General features: G+C 41.7%; 1 protein-coding gene across 1 annotated transcript; it reads left to right on the forward strand.

Annotated features, from left to right (window-relative positions):
• The first annotated feature begins 273 nt into the window (after positions 1-273).
• PSMD6 (proteasome 26S subunit, non-ATPase 6) lies at positions 274-11493 on the forward strand. The gene is made up of 8 exons (XM_004702412.2): positions 274-476; positions 1277-1482; positions 4641-4786; positions 5046-5265; positions 5366-5474; positions 8989-9157; positions 11103-11180; positions 11296-11493. Exons 1-8 carry the CDS (start codon positions 332-334, stop codon positions 11390-11392), a joined length of 1170 nt encoding a protein of 389 aa, XP_004702469.1. The 5' UTR covers positions 274-331; the 3' UTR covers positions 11393-11493.
• Positions 11494-14407: the final 2914 nt, after the last annotated feature.

Here is a 14407-nt window from a genome sequence, read left to right on the forward strand (position 1 = left end):
GCTAAGCCAAACGTTGGTTCCTGAAACCCACCAGGCGGCCCATGAGAGAAAAATGTGACTGGGCTTTCACACAGACTGGAACCTGGGGTCTCTAAGCCTGAGAACGCACTGGCGCGCAGCTTGAGTCGCAAACTCCTTAGGCGCCGCTTGGGGGCGCCAGGGTCTGTGCTCAGGCCGCTCCCGGCGGTGGCCAGCAGAGGCCGCTGTCAGCGCGGATACCGGAAGTCGCGTCAGAGCCCCGCACGTCGGTTCCTTCAACTTCCGCCGCCGCCGCCGGGGTTGTGCGCTGAGTTGCTGTTTTCCTTTAGCCGTCCTAGGCCCCGAAGCCGAGATGCCGCTGGAGAACCTGGAGGAGGAGGGTCTACCCAAGAACCCCGACCTGCGCATCGCGCAGCTGCGCTTCCTGCTCAGCCTGCCCGAGCACCGCGGGGACGCGGCCGTGCGCGACGAGCTGATGGCGGCCGTGCGCGATAACAGTGAGGCCCGCGCTAGCGCCGAGTCAGCGGCCTAGGCCGGCGCCGCGCGCGGGCGCCGGCGGGGCAATTCCCCGACCCCAGCCCTGGCTTCTCAGCCCCTCGACCGGTCCCCTTTTGATGGGCTGCCCTTGGGGGGGACCCCGAAATCGCTGCTCGGGGGACTCTCGAGATAGTGACTGTCGTTGGCGAGTGGGCCCGGGCTAAGGACTTTACTGCAGAGGAGAGCAGAGTTTGGGACCAGTTCTTACGCCCTTTCAGGCAGTAGTAGCACTTGGGGGCGTTTGGGGGGGCGGGGGCTCCCAGGTGTGTGTGTCCCCGTTCATTGCGTGGGAACTTTGGGGGTAGAGCGCTGTGGAGGCGAACAGGCTCGCCATAGTGTGCGTGTGTGTGCGCGTGCTTGTTTTCCCGGGGGGGTGTGCCCGTTCATTGCCTGGGAACTTTGGGGGGCGGGGGGCCGGGAGAGCGCTGTGTGGAGGGGCACAGGCTCGCCGTGCTGTGGGTGTGGGTGTTGGGGCCGACGGCGCCTGGACTGCCCCGGTGTGTGTAGGTGTAGGTGTGTGTAGGTGTTGAGGTCGACGCCGCCTGGACTGCCCCAGCTGTAAAGCGCCCCCACCTGCAAACGCTTACAGACCTGCTGGCCCTCCGCACAGCCCTGAACCAAGCTCTCCCGCCCCCGTACCCCACTGGGTCAGGGGACTGATGGGTGACCCAAACTGCCTGTGTAGGAAGAGGTGGGTGGACACTTACAGTACAACAGGCCCCCTGCTCAGAAATCCGGTTCCATTTTCTTCCTTGTGCAGACATGGCTCCTTATTACGAAGCCTTGTGTAAATCCCTCGACTGGCAGACAGACGTGGACCTGCTCACGAAGATGAAGAAGGCGAATGAAGAAGAGCTGAAACGTCTGGATGATATGCTGGAAGACGCCGAGAAGAATCTGGGCGAGAGCGAGATCCGCGACGCCATGATGACCAAGGCGGAGTACCTCTGCCGGATAGGCGACAAGGTAAGCAGAGGTGGTTTCTTCTTCGTGGTGAATGGACCCCAAACTCGGGGAGCAATCCTGATTAGGGGAACTTCTCTTTCATTAAACAGCAATTTCCTTTTGGAAAAATGCAAAGGCAGCCTGCCTGCCTGCGTTAGTGAAGCAGTCTACAGATGCGTTAATACAGGGCCTTGCTGGTCCTCGCTGCTTCGCTCCATTCTGCTCCATTCTCTCCGAGGGCCTGGCTTGAGATGCTTTCGGTTTTCTGTTTTCCATTTATTCTGAATCGGGCTCACTGGAACCAGTGGTTCTGTTGCATTTTATAATTATGTGAAGCTCTCCTGTAACAAACCTACAACATAATAAACATTGAAGTTGTTTGAACCATTTTTACACCCTACTGCCTGCCCTTTTGATTTTATTGTATATTTGTATAGATAGACCTATAGAAAATTGGTGGTGGTGGTGATTTGAATATTTTTATTGAATAAGGTGATGGTATATGCATGTCCTGGGCATTTTTTCCAATTCAGTAGGTTTGGGAGATCATTCCAAGTTAGAATGTTCAAGGCCTATTCTGGTTAACTGCTGCCGAATGTTTACACGTTGAGTCAGCTGTGCCATAATGTATGTAGCTTTGTAGCTGTTGATGGACATAAATGTAGTTTTCAGCCTTTTTTTTGTTGTTGTTGCTCTACAAACTGTTGCTGTATAAAACACTTTTTGGTACACCTCATTTTCTGTGTATGCTAGTGCTTCCGTGGGGTATGTGACAAACCTTAAATTGCTAAATCCTACACAGTGTCATTTTTGAAGTAAAATAAAGTTTTAGTTGGCATAGTCAACTTTGTTTCCTACACTAGCCAGCCCAGTTTATACTCCACTGTTATTGCCTGAGACAGATAACTTGCCAGCTTTTTAATTTGGTAGCTGTATAGTGGTTAAAAGGATAGACTGGGCCGTTCTTGGGTTTTTTTTTAAATCGTTTTATTAGGGGCTCATACAACTCTTATCACAATCAATTGTGTAAAGCACATTTGTACATTCATTGCCCTCATCATTCCCAAAACATTTCCTCTCCACCTATGCCCCTGGCATCAGCTCATTTTTTCCCTCCCTCCCCGCTCCCCTCACCCTCATGAACCCTTGATAATTTATAAATTATTTTGTCATAGCTTGCCTTGTCCAACGTCTTCCCTCATCCACTCTTCTGTTGTCTGTCCCCCAGGGAGGTGGTCACATGAAGATCCTTGTAATTGGTTCCCCCTTTCCAACCCACCCTCCCTCCACCCTCCCAATATCGCCACTCACATCACTGGTCCTGAAGGGATCATCTGATCTGGATTCCCTGTTTCCATTTGCTTTCTGTACCAGTGTACATCCTCTGGTCTAGCCAGATTTGTAAGGTAAAATTGGGATCATGATAGTGGGGGAGGAGGAAGCATTTAGGAACTGGAGGAAAGTTATATGCTTAATCATTGCTACGTCACACCCTGACTGGCTGGTCTCCTCCCCGAGACCCTTCCTTAAGGGGATGTCCAGTGGCCTACAAATGGGCTTTGGGTCTCCACTCCGCACTCCCTTCCTCATTCACTATGATAAGATATTTTGTTCTGATGATGCCTGATACCTCATCTCTTCGACACCTCATGATTGCACAGGCTGGTGTGCTTCTTCCACGTGCGCTTTGTTGCTTCTGAGCTAGATTGCCGCTTGTTTACCTTCAAGCCTTTAAGACCCCAGACGCTATATCTTTTGATAGCCGGGCACCATCAGCTTTCTTCACATTTACTTACTCACCTGCTTTTGTCTTCAGCGGTTGTGTTGGGACCGTTCTTGGTTTTAAGCTGTGTATTCTCAAGTATTTAGGTGTAAGAAGAATGTCATGATGGCAATATAAAAGTAAAACTGGGCTCTTGAGTCAGATTGCTGGCACTATAATTTCAGTTTCAATAATTAGGAGTTACTGCACTTCTGTGTGTCTCGGGTTCTGGATCTGTAAAATTGGGTGACAGTTTCTCCCAGATGAGATTTAACGATGGGGCCATAGACCTTAGATTAGTTGTACCTGTACGTAGTTAATGCTAAATAATGGGGGTTGGTGCCCTGGTTGTATAGTGGTTTTGCATTGGGTTGCTAACTGAGAAGTCAGCAGTTTGAAACCATCAGCCACTCCTCAGGAGAAAGATGCACTTTCTGCTGCCATAAAGTTGCAGTCTCAAAACCCCACAGGGGCAGTTTCTACTCTGTCTCAAAGGTCTTACATGAGTCTGAAGTGTCTCAGTGACAGTGAATTTGAGGGTTTTTTGGTTTGTTTTTTAATTAAAACAAGCTATGTATTACAAGTGAACGCCAAGCCTAGCGCTTTTGACTCAGGCCTTGAATTTTTAAGAGCATGCTTGACTCAGCATTGGAGGATTGTCCATCTGGTGATGTTCTGATATATTCCCTCCATGTTTACTAAGTAGCATACTTGGAGAAAGAAAGAAAATTATCCTTCCTATTTACTCTCCTTTGCCTTTTATATTTTCTTTAGTATTACTAGATAGTGAACCTACTGGAATTTTCTTAATTAATTGATTATGGTCATTCTTTTTGATGCTCATTTTGCTACAGAATTGTTAGTGGTTAATTCTTTTAAGAAAGTTCCTTCATCCTTTCTACCTGATCTCAGTATCGTTCTCATTACTCTGGAGTATAAGACGTTACAGGCTTAACTACTGTTTTCACTCTTTAAGCCTGCTGCCATGCATTTCTCCTGGATGCACTGATTCCTTTTGAGTGGTTGGTTCTATTTAGAAATCAGAATCTCATTGCTGTCTGAACTAGCCCTTTTGCAAACTTAGGAGACAGTAATTACATAAAATAAAGGTAGACACATACCCAAAAGTACCTTGTATAGATAATGTTATTCAATCTGGTGTCTTATGGTTTGAGATAGAATTGAATACTTAAGTATTTTGAGTATTTAGAACACTCAGATGTTAAATACTGACGTACTTAATGACAGCACACACTATACAGGTGTCTAGGGTAGTGTAATAAGCACTTTTCACCCTTAATTTGATAACTCTGTGGTCACCGTATTTCATCTCTGCTCCCATTTGAAGGGACTGCAGACAACTGATGTGATTTGACCCTTCGCCTCTGCTCAGCTGATTCCTTGGTTCTCTTGATAGGAAGGAGCGTTGACGGCCTTTCGAAAGACATACGACAAAACTGTGGCCTTGGGGCATCGACTGGACATTGTGTTCTACCTCCTCAGGATTGGCTTATTTTACATGGATAATGATCTCATCACTCGCAACACAGAAAAGGCAAAAAGGTACATTTTTAGAATGAGGCTATAAGGGGTTAATGTAAGAAACATGTTCTTTTTTTCAGTGAGTAAATTTGGTCAAAGAACTTAGCATTTATCAAAGAATTTATCTGTTCAACAAAAATCTTTAAAAACTATATTTGGTAAAATAATTCTGTTGGTGCAAGTTGTTCACTATTGTTTGCTCTTTGAAAATATCAGAAACCTTAAAAATTGGTGCTACCCATTTCTAGATTATGACCTTAACTATTTTTATTTTTCATAGCTTGATAGAGGAAGGAGGAGATTGGGACAGGAGAAATCGTCTAAAAGTGTACCAAGGCCTTTATTGTGTGGCTATTCGGGATTTCAAACAGGCAGCTGAGCTTTTTCTTGACACTGTTTCAACATTTACATCCTATGAACTTATGGATTACAAGACCTTTGTGACGTACACCGTTTATGTCAGTATGATTGCCTTAGAAAGACCAGATCTCAGGGAAAAGGTAATGGCTGGATCATTCAGTACTCAGATTTCAAGATTAACGCATGCCTTTCTAGTTTGAACAATCCTTCAAGATAGGATTTTGTTTTTTCCAATTCTAGGTTATTAAAGGAGCAGAAATTCTGGAAGTGTTACATGGTCTTCCAGCAGTTCGGCAGTATCTCTTTTCACTCTATGAGTGCCGTTACTCCACTTTTTTCCAGTCACTGGGTAAGCACAGACTCTCGTTTCAGTCATGTGTCTGTCGGAACTCGTGATAGTTCTGGTGTGCAAACAGCCTTTGAGGATATTTCACACACCCGGAAGTACGTGAGCAGGAAACTGTAGGCTAGAGTTTTTGTTTAGAGGATGGTCAGCAAGCTAGCATATTTCTCTTTGGTTTAGGGACTAAAAATTACTTCTATATTTTTAAAGGTTTATAAAATTAAAACCAAAAAAATGAGCACACACCAGAAGTTTGGCTCTTTGCTGATCAGGCTGTTGTAGAAGGGTGTAAAGCAAAAATGAGCAAGTCAGTCAGTCTGGGAAAGATGTGAGGGAATTCTGAAACTCCTTTTGGATTGAGATTACTTGACCCATGCATTTGACAGTGGGTTATTCTCTGCCTCAGCCAAATAATTATGCTGATTTGTAAAGGGCTGTGTGTGGGCTGAGAAAACAATATGCTGAAAGTACTTGTGTAGTTCATAGTGATTTTACCTAAACAAACTTGCTGAATTATTTTGTTTTCCATACTTTCTGGCCATTTGATATTCTAGTACCCAAATGACCATATTTATATCAGTAAGATAATAGGGATCCTTCCCACATGATTTTCTTACATCTTAAATAACTTAGCATCGATACATTCTTTTATGAAATAAATTGTATCCATGAAAATCGGGGCTGGTACATAGGTAAGTATAGGTGTGTGTACATACATACACACACATATGATTATGTATGTATCTGCATATGCAATTGTTTTGGTTGTTCAGTCACACACTCTTGTTTTTGGCAGGCCCTCCGTACCCTTCCTTTGGCCTCAGGCTGCCTTATTACCTTGTTCCCTCTTCCTTTTTTCATCATAGACGTATACGTTCAGATGTATACCAGATACATCTGAATGGCATTGATCCCCAGAAAAGTCAGTAATTTTAATCTCTAGAGATTTCCATCTTGCTTGAGCCCCAAATGTATCGTTGATTGATTTCTCTTTGTTAGCTGTCTCTCGTTACATTGTGCACCTGCCACCCTTCCTTATCCACTCCTACACTCAGCCTGGGTCTTCCGTCGTCGCCCGCACAGCAGTCTGTCTCTTGCAGTCTGTCTGCCTTCTGTGCCCATCAAGTCCAGTGGAGGGTCTCCTACTCACTTACTGTGTCACTTGGTAGTTTATGAAATTTGTTTTATTTGCCTGTTTGTTGCCCTTTGAAATTTATTTTCTGTGGCAACCAGGATCTTGTTTTTGTTTGTGCCTTAATTCACTAGCTTAGAGCAATAAGTTACTTGGAAAAATTATTTGTGCTTGTATGAGTTTCATAAATCCTATGTCCAATTTTATTGTAGTCATATTTTTAGAAATTTATTGGCATATAATTCACATGTCATACAATTCAATAGTTCAGTCATACTGAGAAGTACAGTCATCACCACAGTCACTTTTAAAGCATTTTCTTCTTGTACTCAATTGTTATTGGCTCATTTTCCCCCAACCTCCCGTGCCGTACCCCCAGGTGCCATTAATCCAGTTACTGTCTTTAGATTTACCTATTCTGGATTTCATAAACAGAAAACCACATCAAAAACAACAAAATTAAAAATAAAGTAAAACAGAAAAATCTCAGTAGGAAAGAAAATTTTAAATGCCAGATAGAACAAATTGACAATGAGTCAGAAGGGAGAACAGATGATCAGGTGTTAAATTTGCACCTAACCACATCGTCAGCAATGCACTCTCCAGTGCATTCTGCACGACAGCAAGGCTTCTCATATCCCTGGTGGCTCAACAGGGGATTCACCAGGTAGTGGAGTCCCCGTGTATTTCCCCCTCAGTTTTGTTCTGTTTTAACAGAAACAACTTTAAAGTGGATCAGAAGGGAGACCAAAGGTTAAGATACTTAATTTTAACCTCACTATATCTGCCATCATGGACTTTACAGTGCTGTCTGATAACGAGACTATTCACGTCCTTTGTGGTCAGAGGCTTGTGTATGTGCGAACCCTGCAAATGGATTTGGTTTTCCATAGCATTCTGCAAGACAGCTGTTCACAATTTAAGCTCTGATACACTGCCCTCCTTCAGATTTGGGTTTTATTGTTTATGATCTTTGTATCACACACGTTGGTGTGCTGCTGCCACGTGGGCTTAGTTGACAACTCACTTAGATGGCTGCTTGTTTGAAAACAAGCCTTTAAATTCCTTCTGATAGCCAGGCACCAGATTGATAGCCACACTTTGCTATAGCACCCTTATTGTCAGTGATCTCTTCATAAGGGAGATATCAAGTAGGGCCATGTCATAAGAATTAATTGTTCTTAGATTAGCGCTAGAATTAAATGGGAGTCCCAAATCCATTCATTTGTCTATGGTTTATATGTCTCTAGCTCACCTTAAAGATAACGTCATTTTATCCTAGAGAACATTATTGTGTTAGACTGGGTTGACTAGAGAAACAAATCCATTGACACTCGTGTGTGTAAGAGAGCTTTATATCAAAGAGCAATTGTATATAAAGAAAACATCCCCCAGCCCAGTCCCTAAGTCTGATATTAGCCCATATGTCCAACATTAGTCCATAAATTCCTCTTCAGACTCACGCAGCACATGCCGAGGAAGAGGGAGGGAAAGAGCGAGAGGGAGAGAGGTCCACCTCTTCAGATGGCAGAATCAAGAGGAAGTTCCCAGAATCCATGAGAAGGCCATGCCCGCAAGGAGGGATCATGGGGCTGTGACCTGTTTGAGAGGCTAGATTCCACCCCTTTTCATTCTTTTATCAAGTTGACATGAAATTGTGTAGCTACCACAATTACCAATCATCCCCCTGGGTCATAACATGATTCTAATGATAGTGTCAGTGTAGCCAATGATTTAGAATTGAAGTCACTGTTGAGAAACAGACATACAGTATAGACGGGGTATTAGAACCTCATTACAAAAAAAACACCAAACCTCATTACATAAATTGTTGACTTGTACAGATTACATTCTTAAGTAACCAGGGAAAACATTTTTAAGTGCTCTTTATAGAACTATTATGGTACAAATAAAGATGGGGGGGACCTCCAAAATGTTCATGGAAAGCTGGAATTGGATACTGGGATTTTCCAGACACTTTTTGAAGCCCCTTTGTCCTCCGCTTTATAATTTGTTTTCAAGGTATGGTTATGTGTTTTTCTATTTAGAATTTAAGTTTTGCTACCTTGGATTTTTTATTTTCTGTGCCTGTTTATATTCGATTATTTTTTAAAAAGTAAGATAATTTACTTAAGGACCTAGGAAATTTTCCATGAATAAAATATTAGGACTTGAACTTTTCTGTCAACAAAGTCCATTCGAAGCTGTTTCTTGTCTGATGGTAGATGTCGAGTGGTGTGTTGGCTTATACAAACCCTGCTGCTGGGCCCACCATGGAGGGGTGAGGGGAAGGGCACTGGGAAATATTTCACTTGTTGGATGCATGTATTTTGGACTCAACCAGAATTGCTTTAATTTTTAAAAATTTCCTTGAATTTGTCATGTTAGCTGTTGTGGAACAAGAAATGAAAAAGGATTGGCTCTTTGCTCCTCATTACCGATACTATGTAAGAGAAATGAGGATCCATGCCTACAGCCAGCTGCTGGAATCATATAGGTCACTGACCCTTGGCTATATGGCAGAAGCCTTTGGTGTTGGTGTGGAATTCATTGATCAGTGAGTATAAGACTTAATTCTTCAACGTCATCTTTTAAGTAACGTGTGCACTCCCCCCCCCTTAAAACATTGTTAAAATTGGCATGTGTGTTGCTTTGGCTTTTATCCTCATCTGCCTTGGTGGGGAAACTGAAATTGTAACGAGGTTAAGTGAGTTACTGCTCTCAAAGGTGGGTTTTTGTTACTACTTTTTGGACCATACTGCTGGTCTGCTATTGTCTCTTGGTCTTCATCTTTGGTTGATAGACCATTAACTGGATCATGGTGGCTCTGATTAATCCCATCCAGGTTTTAGTGTGCGGCTGCAAGTCATGTCACATTAGTGGCTAAATGTGGGATTCCTGGCACTTGAAGTATTGATTGAACTTACTGAGCCATTAGTGAATGTTTGCCCTGACTTATGCAGGGGTAAGAATATACAAGCAAAAAAAGAAAACAGTTATCCTGTGAAGATCATTGTGCAAGTACCTTAGATATATGGCCTATCTGAAAGTGAAGCTAAGAAGTCGGCCATGTAGAGTTTTTAACAAGTGGCAAACACTTTGAAGCAGGCACAAATTTGGATGTTATAGCCTTGTACGTGTGGGCAGGAGGGACACAGGTGTTGAGGGTGGGGAGAGAGGTAGTGGGTTGGCGCACGCGCGCCTTGTGGGCTGTGGTACTTGGCTTGGGCTTTAATGCCGTTGGAGGGTATGCGGTTAGGTTTTTGGTTTGATACAGTATCTAGACCTAGTGGTGTACGCTGTAAGGCAAACAATCAGATACTTTTTCTCTAAACATTTGGTTGTATTTATATTTATCACATTTCCATCAGAAACTTTAAACAAGTCCCATTTAACTCATGGCCCTTTCTTTGGGGGAAAAAAGCAGTGATGTTTGTTTTTTTAAGACATATCCTTGTCAAAATGAAGACATTACATTAACCATAGTCTCTAGTTTTGTTTCATCTCTGAAGTGCACTTGACTTTGTCTCGAAGAGTGGCTGGTGGTTCAAATTGCTGACCTTGTGGTTAGCAGCCCAACGCCACTGCTGGTCTAGGGCATCCTGTAGCTTTAAACTGTCAAGATAGTACATTCGAAGCGATCTTATTTGCTTGTATATATATAATTCAACATTACATACATTTGTTCAAACATCCAAAATGCCCCCATCTCTCTTGACCGACCATTACATACATTTGTTCAAACATCCAAAATGCCCCCATCTCTCTTGACCGACCCTTGGTGTCTCCTAAGCAAGGAGTTAACTTTTCTGTCTCCTTCCCAACCTGACCCTGCCTGGTGACCACAAACTTACGGTCATTCCATAATTCTGTGTTTTAACAGTTTGAGGAGCCACTAAGTATAGTGATTACTCCATTTTATAACTTCATCAAAATGAATGAGGGTGTGTGTGTGTGTATATAGATATAGATCATGACATTGAACACCTTTTAATATGCTACGTGGCCATTCAAGTTCCTTTCCCATGTTTTAAAAAGCATGTATCATTTGATGCTACTGTATTATATCGGAATTGCTTTTGCAATTAAAGACCCTGCTTTGTCATTTCTACAAAGAAGCTGATTGTGATGGGACTGTACTTATTTTTAAGTCTAGTCCCTTTCTTGTGACATGTTCTTATGTAACAGACCATGCCATCTGTGGAAAGGGGCAGATAGATAACAAAAATGCTACCCAAATTGGGAAAGGAAATGAATTTGAGACCTCACAAGTTACTTTGAAGTTGAGTTTATTAATTTTACTTCCTAGTCAGTAGTTTCCTCTGATATGAGGGGGTATCAAAGAATTCATGAGTTAATGAATTTCCCCATGAATTTTCTTGAAGCCCCCATCTGAATATGAACTCATAGGGTAATATTCTGGTAGACAGTATAATCCTACAGTATACTAGGGATGATCTTTGTTTAACAAAATTAAACTGTTCTTCCCCTCTTTTAATCAGGGAACTCTCCAGATTTATTGCTGCTGGGAGACTACACTGCAAAATAGATAAAGTGAATGAAATTGTAGAGACCAACAGGTACTGTTATCTTGTTCATTATTTTTTATACTGCTCAGAATAAGTGCCCTTTTTTAAAAAAAGTGGAGTAATGTGACAATTCTGTTTTTTTTTTCCCTCTTCAATTTATTTATAGGCCTGATAGCAAGAACTGGCAGTACCAAGAAACTATCAAGAAAGGAGATCTGCTATTAAACAGAGTCCAAAAACTTTCCAGAGTAATTAATATGTAAAACCCTATAAACAAAGGATTTGCTTTAGAGATGTTTAAGAATTTTTATTGCTTTACTATGTTACCAGCTCAACTGTATAAAATAAACATCTTTCCAATTTACTTTTTAAAGGTGAGTATAACTATTCTAAGATAATGTCACTCATTAAGTGGTTTTCATTAGAGTTTGTCTTCATAGAATTCTTAACTATACACCAAACCCACTGCAAGTTAGCAGTTCAAAACCAGCAGCTCTCTGCTCCCTTAGAGGCAGAACTTCTTCAGGGTCTTCTGAAAAGTCAAGACTAGGAGGTAACAACAAAAAATGGGGAGGATGAGCATGTATTTTTTGTTGTTTAAACTAGGAAAGTACATCATTAAAAATCAGTTGTAAATAAGCTGATATAATTTATGGGGATCCTTATGATGAAGGTTTATATGTGGTTGGGAATCAAAGCCCCAATAGTAAACATCCCTCATGGCAAATTATCAGAAGCAGTAGCTAGTGTCATTGTACAGCAAGGAGGACCGGATCGGTTGATTACTTGGTGAGGAAGGCGTTTGTGTTAATAAGATGCTGGATATTGTTTAAGCATTTGAGAACACTCACCTAGGTGTTTCTAAAAATGCTTATAAAATCTTAATGATTCTAATTTCTTAAATTACGGTTTAAAAACACCGTTAAAACCCACCACCATAGAGTTGATTCTCATAACTTAGTTTCCCCGGATTGTTACCAAGGTTTAATTTTGTTGCTCATCTAGAGGAGAGAAAAGCCCCAAAGTACTTTATTTACCCCTATCTTAAAATTTGCTTGATTTTACTTCTGCAATTCTAGGCCAATTTCCTAATAATTAAGGGGTGAGGAAGACTAACTAGTGTTAAGTATTACCTTCATCTCAAATGATTATGGAAATGATTATGGTGAGGAAACGAACAGTTTTACGGTGGAGGAGCTAATGCTTCCCATTTCTTAGTCTTTAAAAGTAATATATGCTCGTGACAGCATTTTGATGAAGTCTCCCATATAAGGAGAATGTGCATGGAAAAATAGCATATATTTTAAATCCATTTTCCATGTACTTTTTGAAACTTGTATTTAGGTTCTATGCATATATTAATTTCTAATCACTTTGTTATGCACTGTTTGGGTTACTCAATGTAATTACAAATCGTCGTGGGTTTCTGGAGCATCACGGTATCAGTGTGACGGTGGAAGTGAAATTGGACCTACCTCTTTTCAAAGGGCAGACAGGCTGGAGTGAGAAAAGTTGAATTCTGGGCCCAGTCCTCCACACACTGGACCTTGGGAGGAATTACTTCCTTCTCTGAGCCTGTCTGGATGAGGAGGTAGATTGGTCTAAGGAAGAGGTTTACTTCTGTGAAAATACTACAAACTGTAAAGCAGAAAACCAAATCATGTGTTTGACTCAAGGTTGTATTACCCAGGAAGTAACTTCTGCAGTGAATGGCGTGGGGGCCTTATCTGACCTTTAGCTTCCCTATTGCCACAAGGCTGGGTTCAGACAGCAACATTTCTCCCATGGCACACCATTTCTGTGCTACGTTTTACAATTTGTCGCAATGGCCACATACAACTCACAATACTCAATTATGGAGATTAGGGAAGGTAATTGTTATCCCAAGTCTCTCAGTGGCCCTCAAAGTTGTTCCTCCTCTTTCTAATGGCTTAAGTTTAACCGCAATGATTAGTGAGACCAAGTATATTTCAGTACGTTGGCCAAGTGGTCAATTTAGTCATTTAGCTACTTAGCTACTTAAGCCAAAAGTTGGGGATAGATACTTAAACCAAATACTGGTTTTTAGATAATTCTATTCCTAAATTACTACTACTTAGTAAGCTAAAAATTGGTCCTGAGATAATCTAGGATATAAAAACAATTTTTTACACACAAGGAGTTTCCCAAGAATTTCCCCGGGGGAAATGGAATTTAAAGGGAAAAAAAAGGATTAGGAGGACAAGCAAAGAACGTTGTCACGGACAAGGGCTTTCCTTGTGAAGCGTACAGATGTTTTTGTTAAAGCTATGGCTAACTTTTCAAAACAGTCTCGTTATAAGCAATTATTCAGAAAGTTAAACAAAATGCCTTCAGCATCCAAAAACTCTGTTGTCGTGAGTGACCTTTGCTTGTGAGCAGCTGGTTCACCTTTCTTTTGACCAGGCCAGTTTTTACTCACCGGGAGCCATTACTTTGTGTCTCGTCTTCAGGATCACACTGAGAATGCCATGCTGCTGCATATTCGTCTTCAAAGACATGCTTCAGAGTCTTGGTTTACAATGTTCATCAAGTGGAAATTTTGCTGAACTTTTTCAGTCAGAATTTAAATTAAACTATCTGGTAATTAAACCAATTAAAAACAGCAGAACTAGCTGGTCCTCTTTAATTAGGCCATGACTGACTGACATTCATTTTTCCCTCCCAACAGTATTATTTCTGTTGAGTGGATAACATTGATTAACCAATGTAAAAAAGGTATCTCTAACTTGTCACTTAACATCATAATCATCTTAGAATTTATATTGTGATCTTTTCATGTTATAAAATACTTATGATTAAAACTAGAAAATTAAGACTTAAAAAACCAACTAAACTTGTATAAATATAAGAATACCAAAACAACGAACTTCAAATTCACTGCCACTGAGGCAAAGCTGACTCACAGTGATCCGATGGGGGCAGAGAAGAACTAACTGCCCCTTTAGTTATCCAAGATCATCAATCTCTACAGGGGTAGAAAGCCCTTTCTCCGAGCAGCTTCTGGTGGTCTTGTCCTGCTGACCTTGGAGTTAGCAGCTCACCGCAGTCTTCCACGTCATAAGGGAATAGATGCTGCTCAGGATTCACGAGAATGTGAGTTGTCATCTGATTAACAGATGTTCCATTTGTGATGTTTGAAAGGAGTCTTTTTTTAAAGCATGAGGGATAAGGACTCTAGAGGAATTTTGTTTTTGAAGACACACATAAACAGCCCTTCAAGGAATGAAATCAACAATTTTCTATTACTCCCCGCCCCC

Source organism: Echinops telfairi, unplaced genomic scaffold (assembly GCF_000313985.2).
Source record: "Echinops telfairi isolate 266 unplaced genomic scaffold, ASM31398v2 ScPeMD7_31;HRSCAF=116, whole genome shotgun sequence".
Lineage (NCBI taxonomy): Eukaryota > Metazoa > Chordata > Mammalia > Afrosoricida > Tenrecidae > Echinops > Echinops telfairi.

What these genes read in the sequence shown, in the direction of transcription:
- PSMD6 (XM_004702412.2), top strand. Translation starts at nt 332, where the DNA reads ATGCCGCTGGAGAACCTGGAGGAGGAGGGTCTACCCAAGAACCCCGAC. An exon ending in AACACAGAAAAGGCAAAAAG is followed by an intron (nt 4,787 to 5,045) that starts GTACATTTTTAG and finishes TATTTTTCATAG; the next exon opens with CTTGATAGAGGAAGGAGGAG. An exon ending in CACTTTTTTCCAGTCACTGG is followed by an intron (nt 5,475 to 8,988) that starts GTAAGCACAGAC and finishes TTGTCATGTTAG; the next exon opens with CTGTTGTGGAACAAGAAATG.